Source organism: Sminthopsis crassicaudata, chromosome 1 (genome assembly GCF_048593235.1).
Source record: "Sminthopsis crassicaudata isolate SCR6 chromosome 1, ASM4859323v1, whole genome shotgun sequence".
NCBI classification, from domain to species: Eukaryota; Metazoa; Chordata; class Mammalia; order Dasyuromorphia; family Dasyuridae; genus Sminthopsis; species Sminthopsis crassicaudata.
The window spans coordinates 67,329,455-67,345,525 of NC_133617.1; the positions used below are offsets into that span (position 1 = coordinate 67,329,455).

The following is a 16,071-nucleotide window of genomic DNA, read 5'->3' on the forward strand; positions in this document are numbered from 1 at the left end:
CTTGGCTAGGCATAATCAACAATATGATAAGGGCCCTAATCTTTCAAAAGGGGATGATGGTGTAGAGTTGAACTGGTTCACTGAGATGTCAAGATGGGGAGAAGAGGAAAGTGACTGGTGAAGGGCAGATAACCTGGGAGAGAACTGTGAAGGTCAAGGGATTTGGAGGTCACTCTTGAATATAAACAGTAGTTAAAAAAGTAAAGATAGAGGGGGAGGATCGTGGTTACATAAGAGTATTTCAGGATTCTTGAATATGGAGATTGTACATTTGTAGATAAGGTCTAGGATATCTCTTGTGTAGCTGAGATGGGGTGGAGCAGCAGCTCTTGGGAAATGAGTAGATTGTGGAATACTGTGGTTAGGGTTTTTGAGAGACAACATATACATATATATATATACATATATATATATATATATATACACATATATATATGTATATGTATATACGTATATATACACATATATATATGTATATGTATATACGTATATACATATACGTATATACATATATATAGGGTTGGGGAAGAGAAAAAAGTATAAGACAGGACTCAAACTCATTGAGGAAAAAAAGGACTAAAAGATCTGTAGATAAGTTACCAAAATTTTGATTGGATAGCAGATATAAATGCTATGAATCTCAAAGGAAAAGAGACTATTGGGTGATCTTTGAAAGAGAGAGAACTTCAAAATGGAAATGGCAATTAAGAACTATTCTAACTAATCTACTTTGATCAGTGAACTTTTTTGTAGTGGAAGTTACCAATATAGAAACATTCCAGTTGGGAGATTAGGCTGTCAGCAGGAGTTTCAATTTTTCAACACTGACCCTTGCATAGCCTTGCATTTCAGATTTTCCCCTTCTTTCCCACCCATCCCCACCTCTTCCCCTAGATGGCAAGCAATCCAATATGTTATATATGTTAAATCCAATATGTGTAAACATATTTATACAATTTGCTTGCTACACAAGAATAATCAGATCAAAAAGGAAAGTAAACAAGAAAACAAAATGCAAGCAAGCAACAACAAAAAGAGTGAAAATGTTATGTTGTGATCCATATTCAGTTCCTACAGTCCTCTCTCTGGGTGTAGATGTCTCTCTTCATCACAAGATCATGGAAACTGGCATCAGTCGTCTCATTTTTGGAAAGAGTCACATTCATCAGAATTAATCATCCTATGATATTGATATTGCCATATACAATGATCTCCTGGTTCTGCTCATTTCACTTAGCATCACTTTATGCAAGTCTCTACAGGCTTCTCTAAAATCATTCTCCTGATCATTTCTTAAAGAGAAATAATGTTCCATAATTTGTTCAGCCATTCTCCAACTGATGGGCATCCACTCAGTTTCCAGTTTTTTGCCATTACAAAAGGGGCTGTCACAAACATTTTTGCACATGTGGGCCCCTTTTCCTCCTTTATGATTCTTTATGTAGGACACAAACCCAGTAGAAAAACTGCTGGATTGAAGGATGTGTGCAGTTTGATAATCCTTTGGGCATAGTTCCAAAATGCTCTCAAATTGAGTTGAATCAGTTTACAACTCCACCAACAATGTATTAGTGTCCCAGTTTTCCCATTATATTTTCCTATCATTTTAGCCAATCTGAGAGGTGTGTAGTATACCTCAGAGTAGTCTTAATTTGCATTTCCTTTAAGTCAATTCTGATGAGAGTAAGGTTAGTTCATTCCCTCTCCTCTCTCTTCTCCTTCACTGTAAAAACTTTTTCTTGCCTCTTTTATGGCAGATAATTTACATCATTCCACCTCTCCTTTTCCCTTTACCCCAGTACATTCATCTCTTAACTCCTTAATTTTATTTCTTTCTGAATGCTTGGCAACATTTTCTCCTTGACCGGGGAGTTCCAGAATTTGGCTGTAATATTCCTGGGAGTTTTTAGAATCTTAAGTTCTCTTTTAGGAGGTCATTGGTGGATTCTTTCAATTTCTATTTTACCCTCTCTTCTAGACTATCAGGACAGTTTTCCTTCTTGAAAGATGATATTTAGAGTCTTTTGTTTATTTTGATCATGGCTTTCAGGTAGTCCAAAAAATTTTAAATTACCTCTCAGATCTACTTTCCATGTCAGTTTTTTCCAATGAGATAATTAGTTTTGTTATATTGTTTGTTTTCTCATACATTCATTAGCTTCAATTTGCTCAACTAGTTTTTAAGGAATTATTTTCCTCAATGAGCTTTTGTTCCTCCTTTTTCATTTGGACAATTTTGCTTTTTGAGGTATTCTTTGAGTCTGTATTCTAAGGAATACAATATCCATACCTTCAAAAAAATCAACCTTTAGAAACTTACTGGGCAGGCCCTCACTCTAGGGCAGTGATTCTTAAAAGTGTGACTTGGGTAGGAATCCCAGAGAGTGTCTATAAAATCAAAATTATTTTCATAAAATTAAGGCATTTTGATTTCTAATAACAATAACCATCAACATAAGTCACATAAATGCAAACTCTTTGGTAGCCCTCAATAACTTTTAAGAGGGTAAAAAAGGTCTTGAGACCAAAAAGTTTGAAAGCCCACTGTGCTAGCTATGTTAGAAAGGTCCATGTTTTCAATGATTACCAGTCAGCAACTGTCTACTCACCAAAGGAGCAATACCATCTTGTCTTAGAGGTATATAAATTTGTGAATCTATTCAATCAAAATAATCTCTGAATCCCAACTTCTCTAGTTAGTTCCTCCAGTCTCTGAGTATTATTTTTTTAAATTATCTTTTCCATTTGTCAACTAAGTGATATGAAAATTATCTGCTTACTACTCAACTCTATAAAATTTATATCTCAAGATTCATTGATATTCCACTATGAATTGTTTAGAGACAGATATGTAGACCTATCTGGTCTAGATAGAATAGAGTTCTGGACCCCTTATCAGGAAAAAAAATTTTTTTGTTTAAATCCTGCCTCACTTAATTGGCTTTGTTACACTGAAAAAATCATTTAACTTCTACCTACTTCAGTTTTCATCCTTTTAATATGAAGATAACACCCCACCTCCCAGTGTTGTTTTGAAAATAAAGTAAGATAATGTTTGTAAAGGTTTTTGTAGCCCTTAAAATACTCTATAAATGCTAGTTATTATGAGCTATTAATATTCAAATTAATTCCTGGATTTGCTATACTGTGGTGGACTTATTGGGAAAAAGGTATTACCAAGATTCCAGGGGAATAAAAAGAGGATATTTGTAAAACAAATTCACTTTGAAGGTATTGTAAAAAAATTTCCATCAGTTAGCAGAAATGAGAACCCATGTGAGCCTTCTTTTCATATTCTGTCCCACTGACACTCCATTTCTTCAGAGTACCAGGTTCCCAGTGGATAGTTTCATTTTTATTTTTAGCTCCATGACTTAGCATGCTGCCTGGTGATGCCAGATAAAGGCTTGTGGATTGGTTACTTGTTTAATATGACTTGAAGAAGAATCATAAAGACCAAAAGATGTTTGTGCTCTTCTGATTAGGCAGATACTATTCATCCTAAGATAACATTAAGTGAGTCGTTCAATTAATATTAATTTATTAATTATATTATTTTTTGGTCACTTATACAGCTATGAATTAATAGAGACTGGAAAGAGTGAACATATTAAACATAATAAAACAGAGGTAGGTTTGTTTAATATTTCTCATGTGCTTTTCTTTGTATTTTTGTCAGCATAAGTATAGAGTTAATAATGGTGGTGGTGGTAGTGATAATCATATTTTATATTTGTATTGCATTTTACAGTTTCCATTAGGTAGGATGCCCCTCATCTAATTTAAGCACGAGGAGAATGAAAATCAAGTTGCCATTTGCTCATTTATATTCCAAGTGACAGAAACAGGACTTTTGACTAGAGTCAAGGGCTTCTTTACAATATCATTTCATAATAGGTTAAAAGAAGGAGATTTTTTAAAAAGACCCGTTAAGTACCTATTATGTGCTAGGCACTGTGCTAAATACTTTTAAAATATTCTCTGATTTGATCCTCACCAAGAACTCTTGAGAACCAGATGCTTTTTATCATTCCCATTTTATAGCTGAGGAAACAGAAGTTAAGTGATTTGCTGAGGAACATATAGTAAGTGTCTAAGGCTGAATTTGAATTCAGATCTTCCTGACTCCAGACCTAATTCTTTAAGCACCATTTAGCTGTCCTTAACTTAAAGAATTTACTTCACATGTAGTAGATGTTTTAGACTTGAATTGAATTGCATTGCACAATGCCCAAATAGAAAAAACTGCAACTGATTCATAAGGAATAATGAGGGGGAAAGGAGGGAAAGAGAGGGAAGGAAAGTATTTCATATTGCATAATAGAGATCTTTCTAAAATTTGGGTATTAATTTTTGTAAGTTGAATATATTTTCTATTGACTAGAATTTTAATTTGTTATAGATGCTTTTTTCATATGGAAAAGTTTGGGGAATGTCCTGAGTGGGTCAGTATGACCTGGAAGCAAAAACAGTGTCCTCCTAGGTAGCATTAGGAGAAGCCAAGCATACAGAACATACAGAAATGACATCCCTAATACACTACACTCCTGTCAGACCATACCTGGAGTATTGTGTTTAATTCTATGATTTGGGGATGTATATTGACAAGTTGAGAAAACATGAACCTCAGAGAGCTGGCCTCAAAGCCTAGCTCTGATTCATCGAGGTTTTGTGATCCTGGGCAAGGCCCTGAACCCCTTTAGGGTTCTAGGAAATTCAGAGAAGATGCTGACCTGCATTGGACAGGGGGCATTTCCTTCCCTAGGAGTTATATAGACCAATTAAAACACAGTTCCAGTCTCTATCCTGATCCTATTGATACCTAAAGGGAAATCAGGATTGGAAGAGGGCTTGAAACCACATTATTTGAGTATCAGTTGATGGAATAAGGGAATTTAACCCATAGAAGACTATGTGAAAATGTAACTATTCGGGGCAGCTAGGTGGTACAGTGGATAGAGCACCAGCCCTGAGGTCAGGAGGACCTGAGTTCAAATTTGACCTCAGATACTTAACACTTTCTAACTATAGTGACCCTGGACAAGTCACTTAAACCCCATTGCATCAGCAAAAAGAAAGAAAGAAAGAAAATGTAACTATTCAAGTATATGAAGGGCATTCATGTGAGAAGGAGATGAGAATTGATCAGGTTGGCTCCAGGGCACAGGATTAGAAGCCATGAGAGAAGTTAAATGGGGTAGATTTCAGCTTGAGATAAGGAAAACACTTCATAGCAATTAGAACTGTCCAAAATCCTGCAATTCCATGATTCTGAAAAGTAGGGTAGTAATAGAATTGCTTCTTTCTAGATATATTCAAGAAAGGCCAAATGACTACATGTGAGGGCTCTTGTCTTAGAGGGAATGCCTATACTGGTGCTTGTTCTACTAGATCACCCTACTGATCTTCAAACACTTGAGCTTCGAATTATCTGCCTTTTAGTACCTTTGTCAAAACATTTAGAAGTTACTACAAATTTTTCTTGTGAGGGCAGACAGTGTAAGGATGTAATAATATACTTAAATTATTACATCTATAAATTAAGTTCTGAGATATGTGAGTTAGGCTCTTAACATCTCAGGGCCTTCCAGTAAACCTTTAAAGTAATGAACTACAGGCAAATTGCTCATATGTCAGGCCACATTAATGGAGAGAATTCCTATACTGGGAGCTCTCTATACTTGATGAAATCACAAGTCTAGACCAACTTGTCCAGTTCTCCATACCTATTCTATCTCTTCCCCCCCCCCAATAAAATTATAGGCAATTTCTAAAAGATTAGAGAAGTTTGACAAAGAAACCTTTTGCAAAGGATTTAAAAAAAAAAAAAAAAGAAAACTTTAAGCAAAATGAAGAATGTGAATGACCCACAGATTTCAGGAGCTCTATGAATTTGAATGAGGAAAAAAAATGACCTCTTTTTTAATAATCACTAATTTAGTATTTCTTTCACTTATTTTAAAACATGACTCTGAGGAGGGGGCCATCATCTTCCCTAGATTGATTGCTAAAGGAATCCGTGACATACAAAAGGTTAAGAATCCCTACTCCAAAGGAGTTGTTAGAATTTTCATCATTATCTTGGACTTCCATAAAGTAGACAGCTTGTGTTAAGAAGATGGTTTTTTAAGTTGACTGGCAGAGCTGCCTCATAAAATTTTATAAATAGGGATATAAATCCTGAATAAACGAGTAAAAATTTAAATTTATAGATAATGTTCTAAAATGAAGCTATCTTGAATAATCAATTATCTAATTTGTATTAGACTTGTCACATCTGTCTTCAATTTTATTATTGTGGCCATATCTATATGAAGGAATTATTTTGTTCAAGTTAACAATATGACTCCATGGTTTTCTCCCTAGGAAGTCCTATATTATGCATATAAAGACCCACAAATTGTTAAGCATCCATGTAATCAAAAGATGGCTCTGTATATGGGGTAAGAAACTGTTATACATCAATACTTTTTTGGGGGATTAAAATGTTGTATTCAAGTAAAGCACTTAAAGATAATAGCAAATATAAGTATGACAATAAACAGATGATATATGCAATATAGAATAATACAATACAATATGGAGTAAATATTGGTAATATGGCATTCATTTCAAATATTAGATTGTAGATGGTGTCACATCCATAAAAGTGCTGCTCAAGGGTTTCAATGAGCTCAATGGGCATTAAAATTAACCACCAGGTCAGGGCATTATGTGAGTAGGTATAATAAAGGCTTTTAAGATTACATGTGGCTGTCCTTAAACTATAGATTCAAGAAATCATGGCCAGAGACCTTTGAAGGCCTCAAGAGGAGGTGAGCTGGGTAGAGTTGACACTGCACAGGTCAGTGGTCAAAGGTACTCTACTGGGCCTAGGACAGACTAGTAATTGTAACTGCCAGGAGAGCATGTTACAAATGACACCCAACGTGGGGCATCGGGAATTATCAGGTTTTGAAAATATTTAATATTCAGAATTAAGATTCTGAAAGATCTGGTAGAAACGCCACTTAGGAGGGAAGGCAGGCAATATGGACCCAGGTAACTCTGGGATTGGGCTCAAGGATACAGCTGAACATAATGCTTATATAAATAGGTTAAAGAGCCAGATGGAACATCTTTTTAACAAAGATCACCACTGAAGAACAGCAGGAAGCTTTCAATCAAGCTCTGAGAAGGCTATCCCCACACCCATTAAATATAGCTCAGAGAGGGAGCAACCTAAAGCTAATGTGTATGTATGATAGTATAGAGTATAAAATTCGACAACTAGAAGTTGAGTTAAAAATAGAACAGCAAACAATTAAAAAAGAGTTGTTAGCATTGCAGGTTAAACTGTAGATTGAGATAGAGAAAGAAGAAAAAGCTAGGTTACTACAGTTAAAACAGGAAAAGTTCAAACCAGTGGCTGAAGCTAAGGAGGGAAATAAAAGAACCACATGGACTTCAGTTGGAGAAATTCTTAGTGTTTTGTTGGTTTACCTTGTGTATTATGGTCTTAAGGAATTTATTGATTACTCTTCCATAGAGAAGAGGTGCAAAGGAATCCGTGTCATCTTTTTATGTGCAAAGCTTGGGTTGGATTTTCAATCAGCCTTTGGGGAATTTTCCACTCAGCCCCACCAACGTGGGCCTAGGAAGAAGGAGGAGGAGGAAAAGGAAGGGTAATAATATCATCAGCACTGCCTATTAATCCATTCAAAACTCCTGTATCTTCATTTCAAAAGACTGGAGTAGGCTTTATGGCCCAAGGCAAAAAGGAATTGTGGTGACTATAATATTCAGGAAAATTTTTAAAATACAGTTCAGTTAATTTCTAAGAAACCTTACAAGGATAAGACCTTGCAGTTAGAGTGTTATAGAGTGGAGTTTTATACTTGTAAAACTGCTAGGATCGTCTTTGGAGAGTTGGAACTCCTCTTTTCTTATCTCGTGGATTTTCTACTTCCACAGGTGGGCTTGATTTCCCAACCCCCTATGAGTACTTATAAAACAGTGTTTATGTTTAGAATGGTTTGGAAAATTGCTGTTTTAATCACTAGAATAGACAGTGTGTGATCTTTGACCCAGGAGGAAAAGTAATATCAGATGTATTGTTTCACACTTCTGAAGTACAATTCGGTATCAGAAACTCAAACTTTAATTTTAGGCAAAAGAATTCAGGGATATCATAGATTGAAGCTTTCATAGCCGAGTGTTCCTTTTTCATTAACTGTATGAGTGACAGACCACTGAAAAGGTATCAGCTCTTTTGTAAATAAGACAGGAATTTCTCTAAATCTCAAATTATCTCCTTTAATCTCTCCTCAGACAAAATTTCCTGTTAATTATTTTTATCTTGAACTATCTCTTTTTTCGACCTTATCAGTAATCATGATCTTGAACAGGGCAATAGTAAAAATAGAAATGATTAAAAGACAAGAAGGAATCTCTTATTATACTTAGCATTATTATAGATAATAAAATGATATTAAGTGATAAATGTGTGTGTATATATACACGCATGTAATGAATAGAATAGCATCTAGATAGTTAAAGGAAAAGCTTATTGAACTAAAGGGAGAAATACACCACAAAACTATAATACTAAAGAACTTTGTGTTCTTTTCAGATTTATATATATAAACGATAAAGTTCAGGATCTAAACAGAATTATAGAAATATGATAGATTACTGAATAGGAACAGAAGGGCCTAAAACTCATGAACAAATGGCAAAAAAGAAGAAATATTAGAAAAATTTTACTGCCAACAGTAGAGTAGATACTCTTACTATCCACAATGTAATAAAAATTATGTTTAATAAAGGGCCTTTGAAGAAAAGACTGAAATTTTGATACTAAATAATATAATCCTAAATAATGTATTGGTTAGGAGGCAGCTAGGTGGCGCAGTAGATAGAGCACCAGCCTTGAATTCAGGAGAACCCAAGTTCAAATCTGATCCTCCACTAGTCACTTAATCCCAGCCTCAGGGGAAAAAAAAATGTATTGGTCAGATAATTAATCACAGAAACAAAAAATTTTTATCAAAAAAAATGATGAGACAACAATCAAAATTTTTAAAATTTAATCAAAGCAATCCTTAGGGGAAATTCTAAACATTTTCATCAAGAAAGAAAAAATGCATTATAAATATAATTTAAAACACCTAGAAAGTCAACAAATTAAAAAAAAAATTGTAAACCAAAAATATAAATTTATTTGATGAAAAATAGAATAAACAAAATTTTTAAATGAAAAAGATGAACAGGTGAAGAGTTAATTTTTAAAAATTGTTGAGATATCATTATCCAGTAGAAGAGCACTAGCATTGTAATCCAAAAACCTGGGTTTAAATAATGCCTCTGGTCTTCATTCCTTGTATGACCTCAGATATGTCATTTAACCTTCCCAAACCTCAGTTTTCATCAGTAAAATAAGGATGCCACACTAGATGATCATTGAAGTATTTTGTAGCTCTAAGAGAATAAACATTTATTAAATATCTATTATATGTCAAAAGGAATCAGCATCTGACTTATGAATGCAGAAGCAATGGTACAGAGATACTACTGGTTGTGGGTACTTAAAGAAGGTGAAGTTCTTGGAGTTCCGGACCAGAGGGGAGAACCTGAAGCCAGAGGAACTATCTCTCACCCTCACTCCAGGATAAGAGATGATTACCCTAAAAAGCTCTTATTTTTCCAAAATAATCCCAATAGACTTTGGACAGAAAATGCCATCTGCATCCAGAAAAAGAACTACGGGAACTGAATGTAAATCAACACATGCCTTGTTCACTTCTTTTTTCTCTCCCAACATGATTTATAAAGTAATGTGTATTACAAATAAATATGCCTATTAAAAAAATGAGCAGGCAAAGAAGAATCCAACCACAAAAAGTTTCTATGGGAATATCTTCTTCAGAGGAGGATACTGAAGTTTAAAAAAAAAAAAAGCTTTTCCTACTCCAAAGTTAGTCACCTATTCAAAAAATTCATAGAAGAACTCAAAAAAAGATTTTAAATATTAAATGAGAAAGAATGAGGAAAAACTTCTAAAAATATCCAAGAAAAACAAGATTATGAAAAGAAAATCAACTAGGAAAGGAATTCCAAAGCCTTGAAGAAGAAAATGAATCCTTGAAAGTTAGAATTGATCAAGGGGAAGCCAGTGAAATTATGGAGATCAAAAAATAATAAAACAAAATGTAAAGAATGAAAAAATGGGGGGGAAATGTGAAATCTCATAGGAAAAACAACAGAGCTGGAGAACAGGGCAAGAAAAGAAAACAATAATTGAACTACTGAAAGCTACAATTAAAAAAAAAAAAAAAGCTTCACAACAATTCTTGTTTTGTACCCATTAGTAGAAATTAAAAAAAAAAAAACAACACCAATGACCTCCTGAAAAATACCCTAAGTGGTACACATACAAGAACATCATTGCCAAATTACAAAAATTACAAAATCCCCAGATCAAGAAGAAAATTTGATGAGCATCAAGAAACAATTCAAATATAGCAGCACCACAATGAGCATCCTATATCCAGGATTTAGCAGTGGTTACATTAAAAGACCACAGATCTTGTAATACTATATTATCAAATAGCAAAAGAACTAGGCTGGCAGCTGAAAACATATCCAGCAAAGTAAACATAATCCTGAATGAAAAAAATATTCAATGAATTGCTGGGTTTTGTTTTTGGCAAGAAAATTTGACATACAAAATCCAAGAGAAATTTAGGCAAATATCAAAGACTAATTTCAAGAAACTCAATAAAGACAAACTGTTTTATATGTGGAAATGTAAACCTTATGTCTGAAATCGCCATTAGTAATTGGGTACTTCAAAGAAAATTTGGGATAGAGTTGAGTATGATGTGATTCTAAAAAGCAAAACTTTGTAGGAAAAGATTAAAAAAAAAATTTGTTATATGAATGAGGTTTGAGGGCAAGAAGTGACACTGAGGAATTAGATGGAGGAGGAGGGCTAGTAGTTCTGGAGTACTGTTCACATAGGGAATGAATTAAATATATGTATGTAGATGGAGAGAAGATTGGTGACAAAAGATAAGAGGTATGGGGGATAGGTTAAGTAGTAAAGGAAGGTAGCAGATAGAAGTAAAGCAGAGGAATCATTAGGGATAAAAAAAATAATACACACAAATAAAACAATTAGAAGTAGAACTTGTTAGAAAAGAACAGGGTTAGTAATCATTGTTTTCAAAGTTAAAGCTAAAATAGATTTAACTTTAAAAATTAGGGAAACTAGGTCAATATTAATATTTTATTAATATAAATTAATAATAAAATAGTAATAATATAATATTATTAAAACAAATAAAATACATCAAAAATGGAATATTGCTGTGATGTAGGAAATGATGAGTTGGTGGTTTTAAAAAAATACCAAAAGACTTGAACTTATGAAGGATGATGTTATGCACCTTCAGAGAAACAGAAGACAAACAAGTGTAGTATGGCCTTACAAAGTTGTATATGAAGGTTCATGTGTATATATGTGCATATATGTATGTGTGTATATGTATATATACATATATCCGTATTTAATTGTATCTTCTTTGGGGAGATGAGGGAAAAGAAAGAAGGGAAAAGAATAGTTTTTTTTTTTTTTTTTTCTTCAGTATTTTCTTTTTGTGCTTCCTTTACCAAGTTGTTGACTCTTCCTTTACCAAGTTGTTGACTCTTTTTCCCCTATGATTTTCTTGGATCACTCTCATTTCTCTTACCAGTTTTTCCTCTACCTGTCTGTCTTGATTTTTAAAATTGTTTAAAGTTGCTGTTTGAACTGTTTAAAGTTTTTTGTCTGAAATCAATGATTATAAGGCCTAGGTTTTTTCCTAATAAGTTCTATGCCTGATCATATTATATTGTTTGTATATATTTCTTGTTTCCTATCCCTACTAACTCTTCTACTGTGCCTTTACCTATGCCTCCCTTTTTATTTTATTCCCATTAATCTAGACATCTGTTTTCTTAACCAATATCTCACATTCTCTTTATTTTGTTATTCTTTGTTTTTTTGTTTTATTAATCTTGGTTTCTTATTATTATTTTGCTGGCTGCTTCTCCTTACGCAATTCTAATTTTCAGAGTCATTTTCTTCTCTAATATTCCGGATTTCCTTTTCTTGATTGATTGCCTTTTCATAATCTTGTTTTTCTTTTCAGATTTTCATTAGTCTCTCTCATTTGATTTTGTAAAGTCTTGTTTGAGTTCATCTATAAATTCTTTTTCGTCAGGTAACTATTTAATGTTATTCCTTGGGGTTGGAGAGTTTTTTTAAAACCTCAGTGCCCTCTGAAGATGAACCCTAGTCTTCCCTGTTGTCATACTAACTTTCTAGGGTTGGGGTCTTTTCTCCTTTGCTGTTTTTTTTTTTTTGTTTTGTTTTGTTTTTTTCTTTTTAATAGCTTGTTAGTATAGCTCTAGGGGTGAGATTCAGGTTCCCCTTCAGTTCTCCCCCACCTGGAAGTTCTCCCAGCCAGCAGCATCCTGCTGTACTGCTTCTGTGTTCCCTATGTTGAGGTTGGGAAAGGGAACCCCAAAATATTGAGGTCACACACCGATGTTGCAAAGTATCTCACAAGAATTTGCAGGCTTGAACCCATTTCCTAGTCAAGGAGCAAAATTTATTGTAATTGTAATGTCATTACAAGCTGTCTAAATTCCAAGAGAATTTAGCCAAGAAACAGAAGTAGGGAGACACATTTCTCTAGTTCTTCAAGTTATAGATTTTTTGGCACAGAGGTAGGATCAAGAAGAGGTCTTTGGAATGTTCTCACTGACCAACAGATGGTCTGACAATCAGCAATGAACTGAGGAGTGATCTATTTATTCACTATTGTCTCAGGAGTTTCATATGTGGAGCTATTCTGAGGCCAGAAGACTTCAGAATCAGACAGACTGCCTGGGAGTCCCCTGGGCCAGACTCCAAAGCCAGAGGACTTAGAATTACTGACTTATTGTTAGAACAGAAGCCCCCTAAGGTCATTGCTGTTCCCCCTAGAAACTATATTACATCACCTAGCCAAGTGCTGCTTCCCTTTCTGGGCAGCACTTCTCTGCAGGGGTTTCCTCAGTCTCCCTGTACTGTCAGGGAGGTAAAGTGTTGGTGGCTGGGCCAAGGCTACCTCTCAACTCAGCTGGTTCTTTGTAGTTTCAATGGAGCTAGACTTCACACTGGGGCCAAAGCTCAGTCCTGCTTTCTTGCTGATGATCCCAGAGGGATCATTGTTCTGCCCTAACTCTTGTTTTTTTTTTTATCACCCTGTGTTTGCCCTGAGGCTTATCTTGTTAACGGATTAATTTAGAAAAAAACTTGGTAGTCCTCTGACATACTCTGCCAGCATCCCAGAGCCCTCCCCTGCTTCCCACTCCACAGTTTTGTAGGTCCTATGATAGAATTTGTTTTAGAGGAGTAATAAAAAGGATTGGAGGGGGAGAGGGGAAGAACTCCAGCAAGTACCTGCCTTTTCTCTGCCATTTCTCTGTAACTATTTCTGCTTCTCATATTTTTAAATATAATGCCCCCTATGAGGTGCTTCACCCAGTTCACCTAGCCATTTGCCCTATTGGGTTCCCAGAGGGGATGCTTTTTACTGCTCTAGGGTTTTATGGGCAATCGCTATGATTTAGTATACTTTGAACTCTGGGCATCGTAGACTATGGAAACAGCTATAGTTACTCTTATCTTTGGCAAGATTTCTGTTTTGGAAAGATTGGAGATCAAAGAAAATATCTAGGCCACCATCTTAATGCTTAAGTGACCCAGAAATCTGCATTGATTTTTATGAGGAATATTAGTCTTTACTTTTCTTTAATTAATTTTTCATTCTCTGCTTTAAATATCTGTACCATATTTACATCATAGAATTTTCTGGGATCTCTCCTATTTTTGCAAATAGTTTATGTAATACTGAAATTATTTATTCTTTGAATGTTTGATAGAATTCCAAAGACATCAAGTCAATAACAAGCATTTATTAAATGCCTCTTATGTGCTAAGTAGTCAGGATACAAAGAAAGACAATAGTTGTTCCTAACATCAAAGAGTTCACAATATAATTAGAGGAGCATCATGTAAACTACTATGTATATGCAAAAATAAATTGGGTATAATCTTAAAAGCAAAAGCATTAACATTAGGAAGTACCAGGAAAGACTTGTTAGGGATAATGAGATTATAGCTGAGACTTGAAAGGAGTCAGGGAAACTAGGAGGAGAGATGATAGGCTTGAAGGACAGCCAGTGAAAATTCATCAGTAGAGGATCTAAAATGGGTCCATGTACTGTGATCCTTTCATAAGATATAAACTTCTTTGAGTTGGAAAATTGTTTTGACTTACTAAAGTTAAACATGCCTCTGGGGGCTTTAAATAGTTGAATAGTTAAAAAAAAAATTAATTCCAGATTCAGGAGCATTTTGTGGAGGCAGACCTCTTCAGCCATATCAGAGACCACCCCATTGGCCAAGTTGGAAGAGCTATGGGACTAGTAGGAGATGGCTCAACCAGATGTGACCTGGTAGAGAGAAGTGATGGCTATGGGCTGAAGAGCTCACATAATAGAGACTTATACCGGAGGGAAAGAATGAAACATTTTCAGGAGTCAGACATATATTCTACATCTGAGTCCAAATACGATGGTATTCAAAATTTGAGCCTTGGAGATTGCATATGTTTGTGGAAAAGTGTAATCCAGATTAGTGAGGTGTCACAAATAAAAACCATGATAAAGAGAAAGTTCTGAACATAATCATTGTGTTAGTATGGCTAGCCAATACCAACAAAATCGATCCAGAACACCTTAGGACTCATCTGACAAAGCTTCACTTTTATGTGGTTGAACAAGCAGTAGGTTATTTGTTATGTACAAAAACAGCTTAGAAAAGTAAATTACATTTACAACAGAGATGGAAGATGCCATGCTATTCTTGGCTTGACTCAGAGAAGAGATCTCCATAACCTTTTGATAAGTCAGAGACAGGAAAAAACACATAGATGACTAACATCCCCTGGAAAGTTTTGTGGTAGACAAACATTTATAACTCCATAGTGGGCAAATTCATTTATTTGAGTTACAGGTTTAAGGGAGCTCAAACTCACAATAATGAGGGGACCAACCAATATTTAGTGGATTGATCATTAAAACATAGTAAATTGTCCAATCCTTATTTTTTAAAATGCAAAATAAAATGGAGTTTCAATTTATAATTTCACAGAGGAGAGCAGAATATTCTTTATAATTTTAAAAAAAATTTTATCTTCAGTTTCTTGCATTATAATTATCTAAGTATCTTCCTCTTTCTACAAACAATCCTATATAACAAATGGTATTGTTTAAGAAAGGAAAAAAATAAGTATAACTGATTTTCAGTCCACTGAAAAAGTTGGAAAACATGTGCAATTTTAAATTCCTGATGATCTTCCTATTCCATGAAGGGATAGGTTGGAAATGTTTTGTCATATCTCTTCATTTGATTCCTATTGATTTTTGTAACTTTATAATTCACTTTTGATTTTTCATTGTTTAGTTGTTCTTTTTTTTTTTTTAGAATTTTTTTCTCCACAATATATATGCATGAGCAATTTTTTTTATAACATTATCTCTTGTATTCATTTTTTCCAAATTATCCCCCCCATTCCCTCCCCCCGACGACAGGCAATCCCATACATTTTACATGTGTTACAATATAACCTAGATACAATATATGTGTGTAAATACCATTTTCTTGTTGCACATTAAGTATTATATTCCGAAGGTATAAGTAACCTGGGTAGATAGACAGTAGTGCTAACAATTTACATTCACTTCCCAGTGTTCCATCTCTGGGTGTAGTTATTTCTGTCCATCATTGATCAACTGAAGTAAGTTGGAGCTTCTTTATGTTGAAGATATCCACTTCTATCAGAATACATCTTCATACAGCATTGAAGTGTACAGCGATCTTCTGGTTCTGCTCATTTCACTCAGCATCAGTTCATGTAAGTCTCTCCAAGCCTCTCTGTATTCATCCTGCTGGTCATTTCTTACAGAGCAATAATATTCCATAACCTTCATATACCA

At 34.5% G+C, this 16,071-nt stretch overlaps 1 protein-coding gene across 4 annotated transcripts in view; it reads left to right on the plus strand.

The window, feature by feature from the left end:
- Nucleotides 1–16,071, plus strand: part of CATSPERD (cation channel sperm associated auxiliary subunit delta) — a 100,342-nt gene that overhangs the window by 2,202 nt on the left and 82,069 nt on the right. For all 4 annotated transcript variants that reach the window (XM_074308675.1, XM_074308685.1, XM_074308695.1 and 1 more), the window contains exons 2-3: nucleotides 3,576–3,630; nucleotides 6,367–6,443. In XM_074308675.1, the coding sequence (XP_074164776.1) occupies nucleotides 3,576–3,630; nucleotides 6,367–6,443 (132 nt within the window). The remainder of the gene's footprint in view (nucleotides 1–3,575; nucleotides 3,631–6,366; nucleotides 6,444–16,071) is intronic.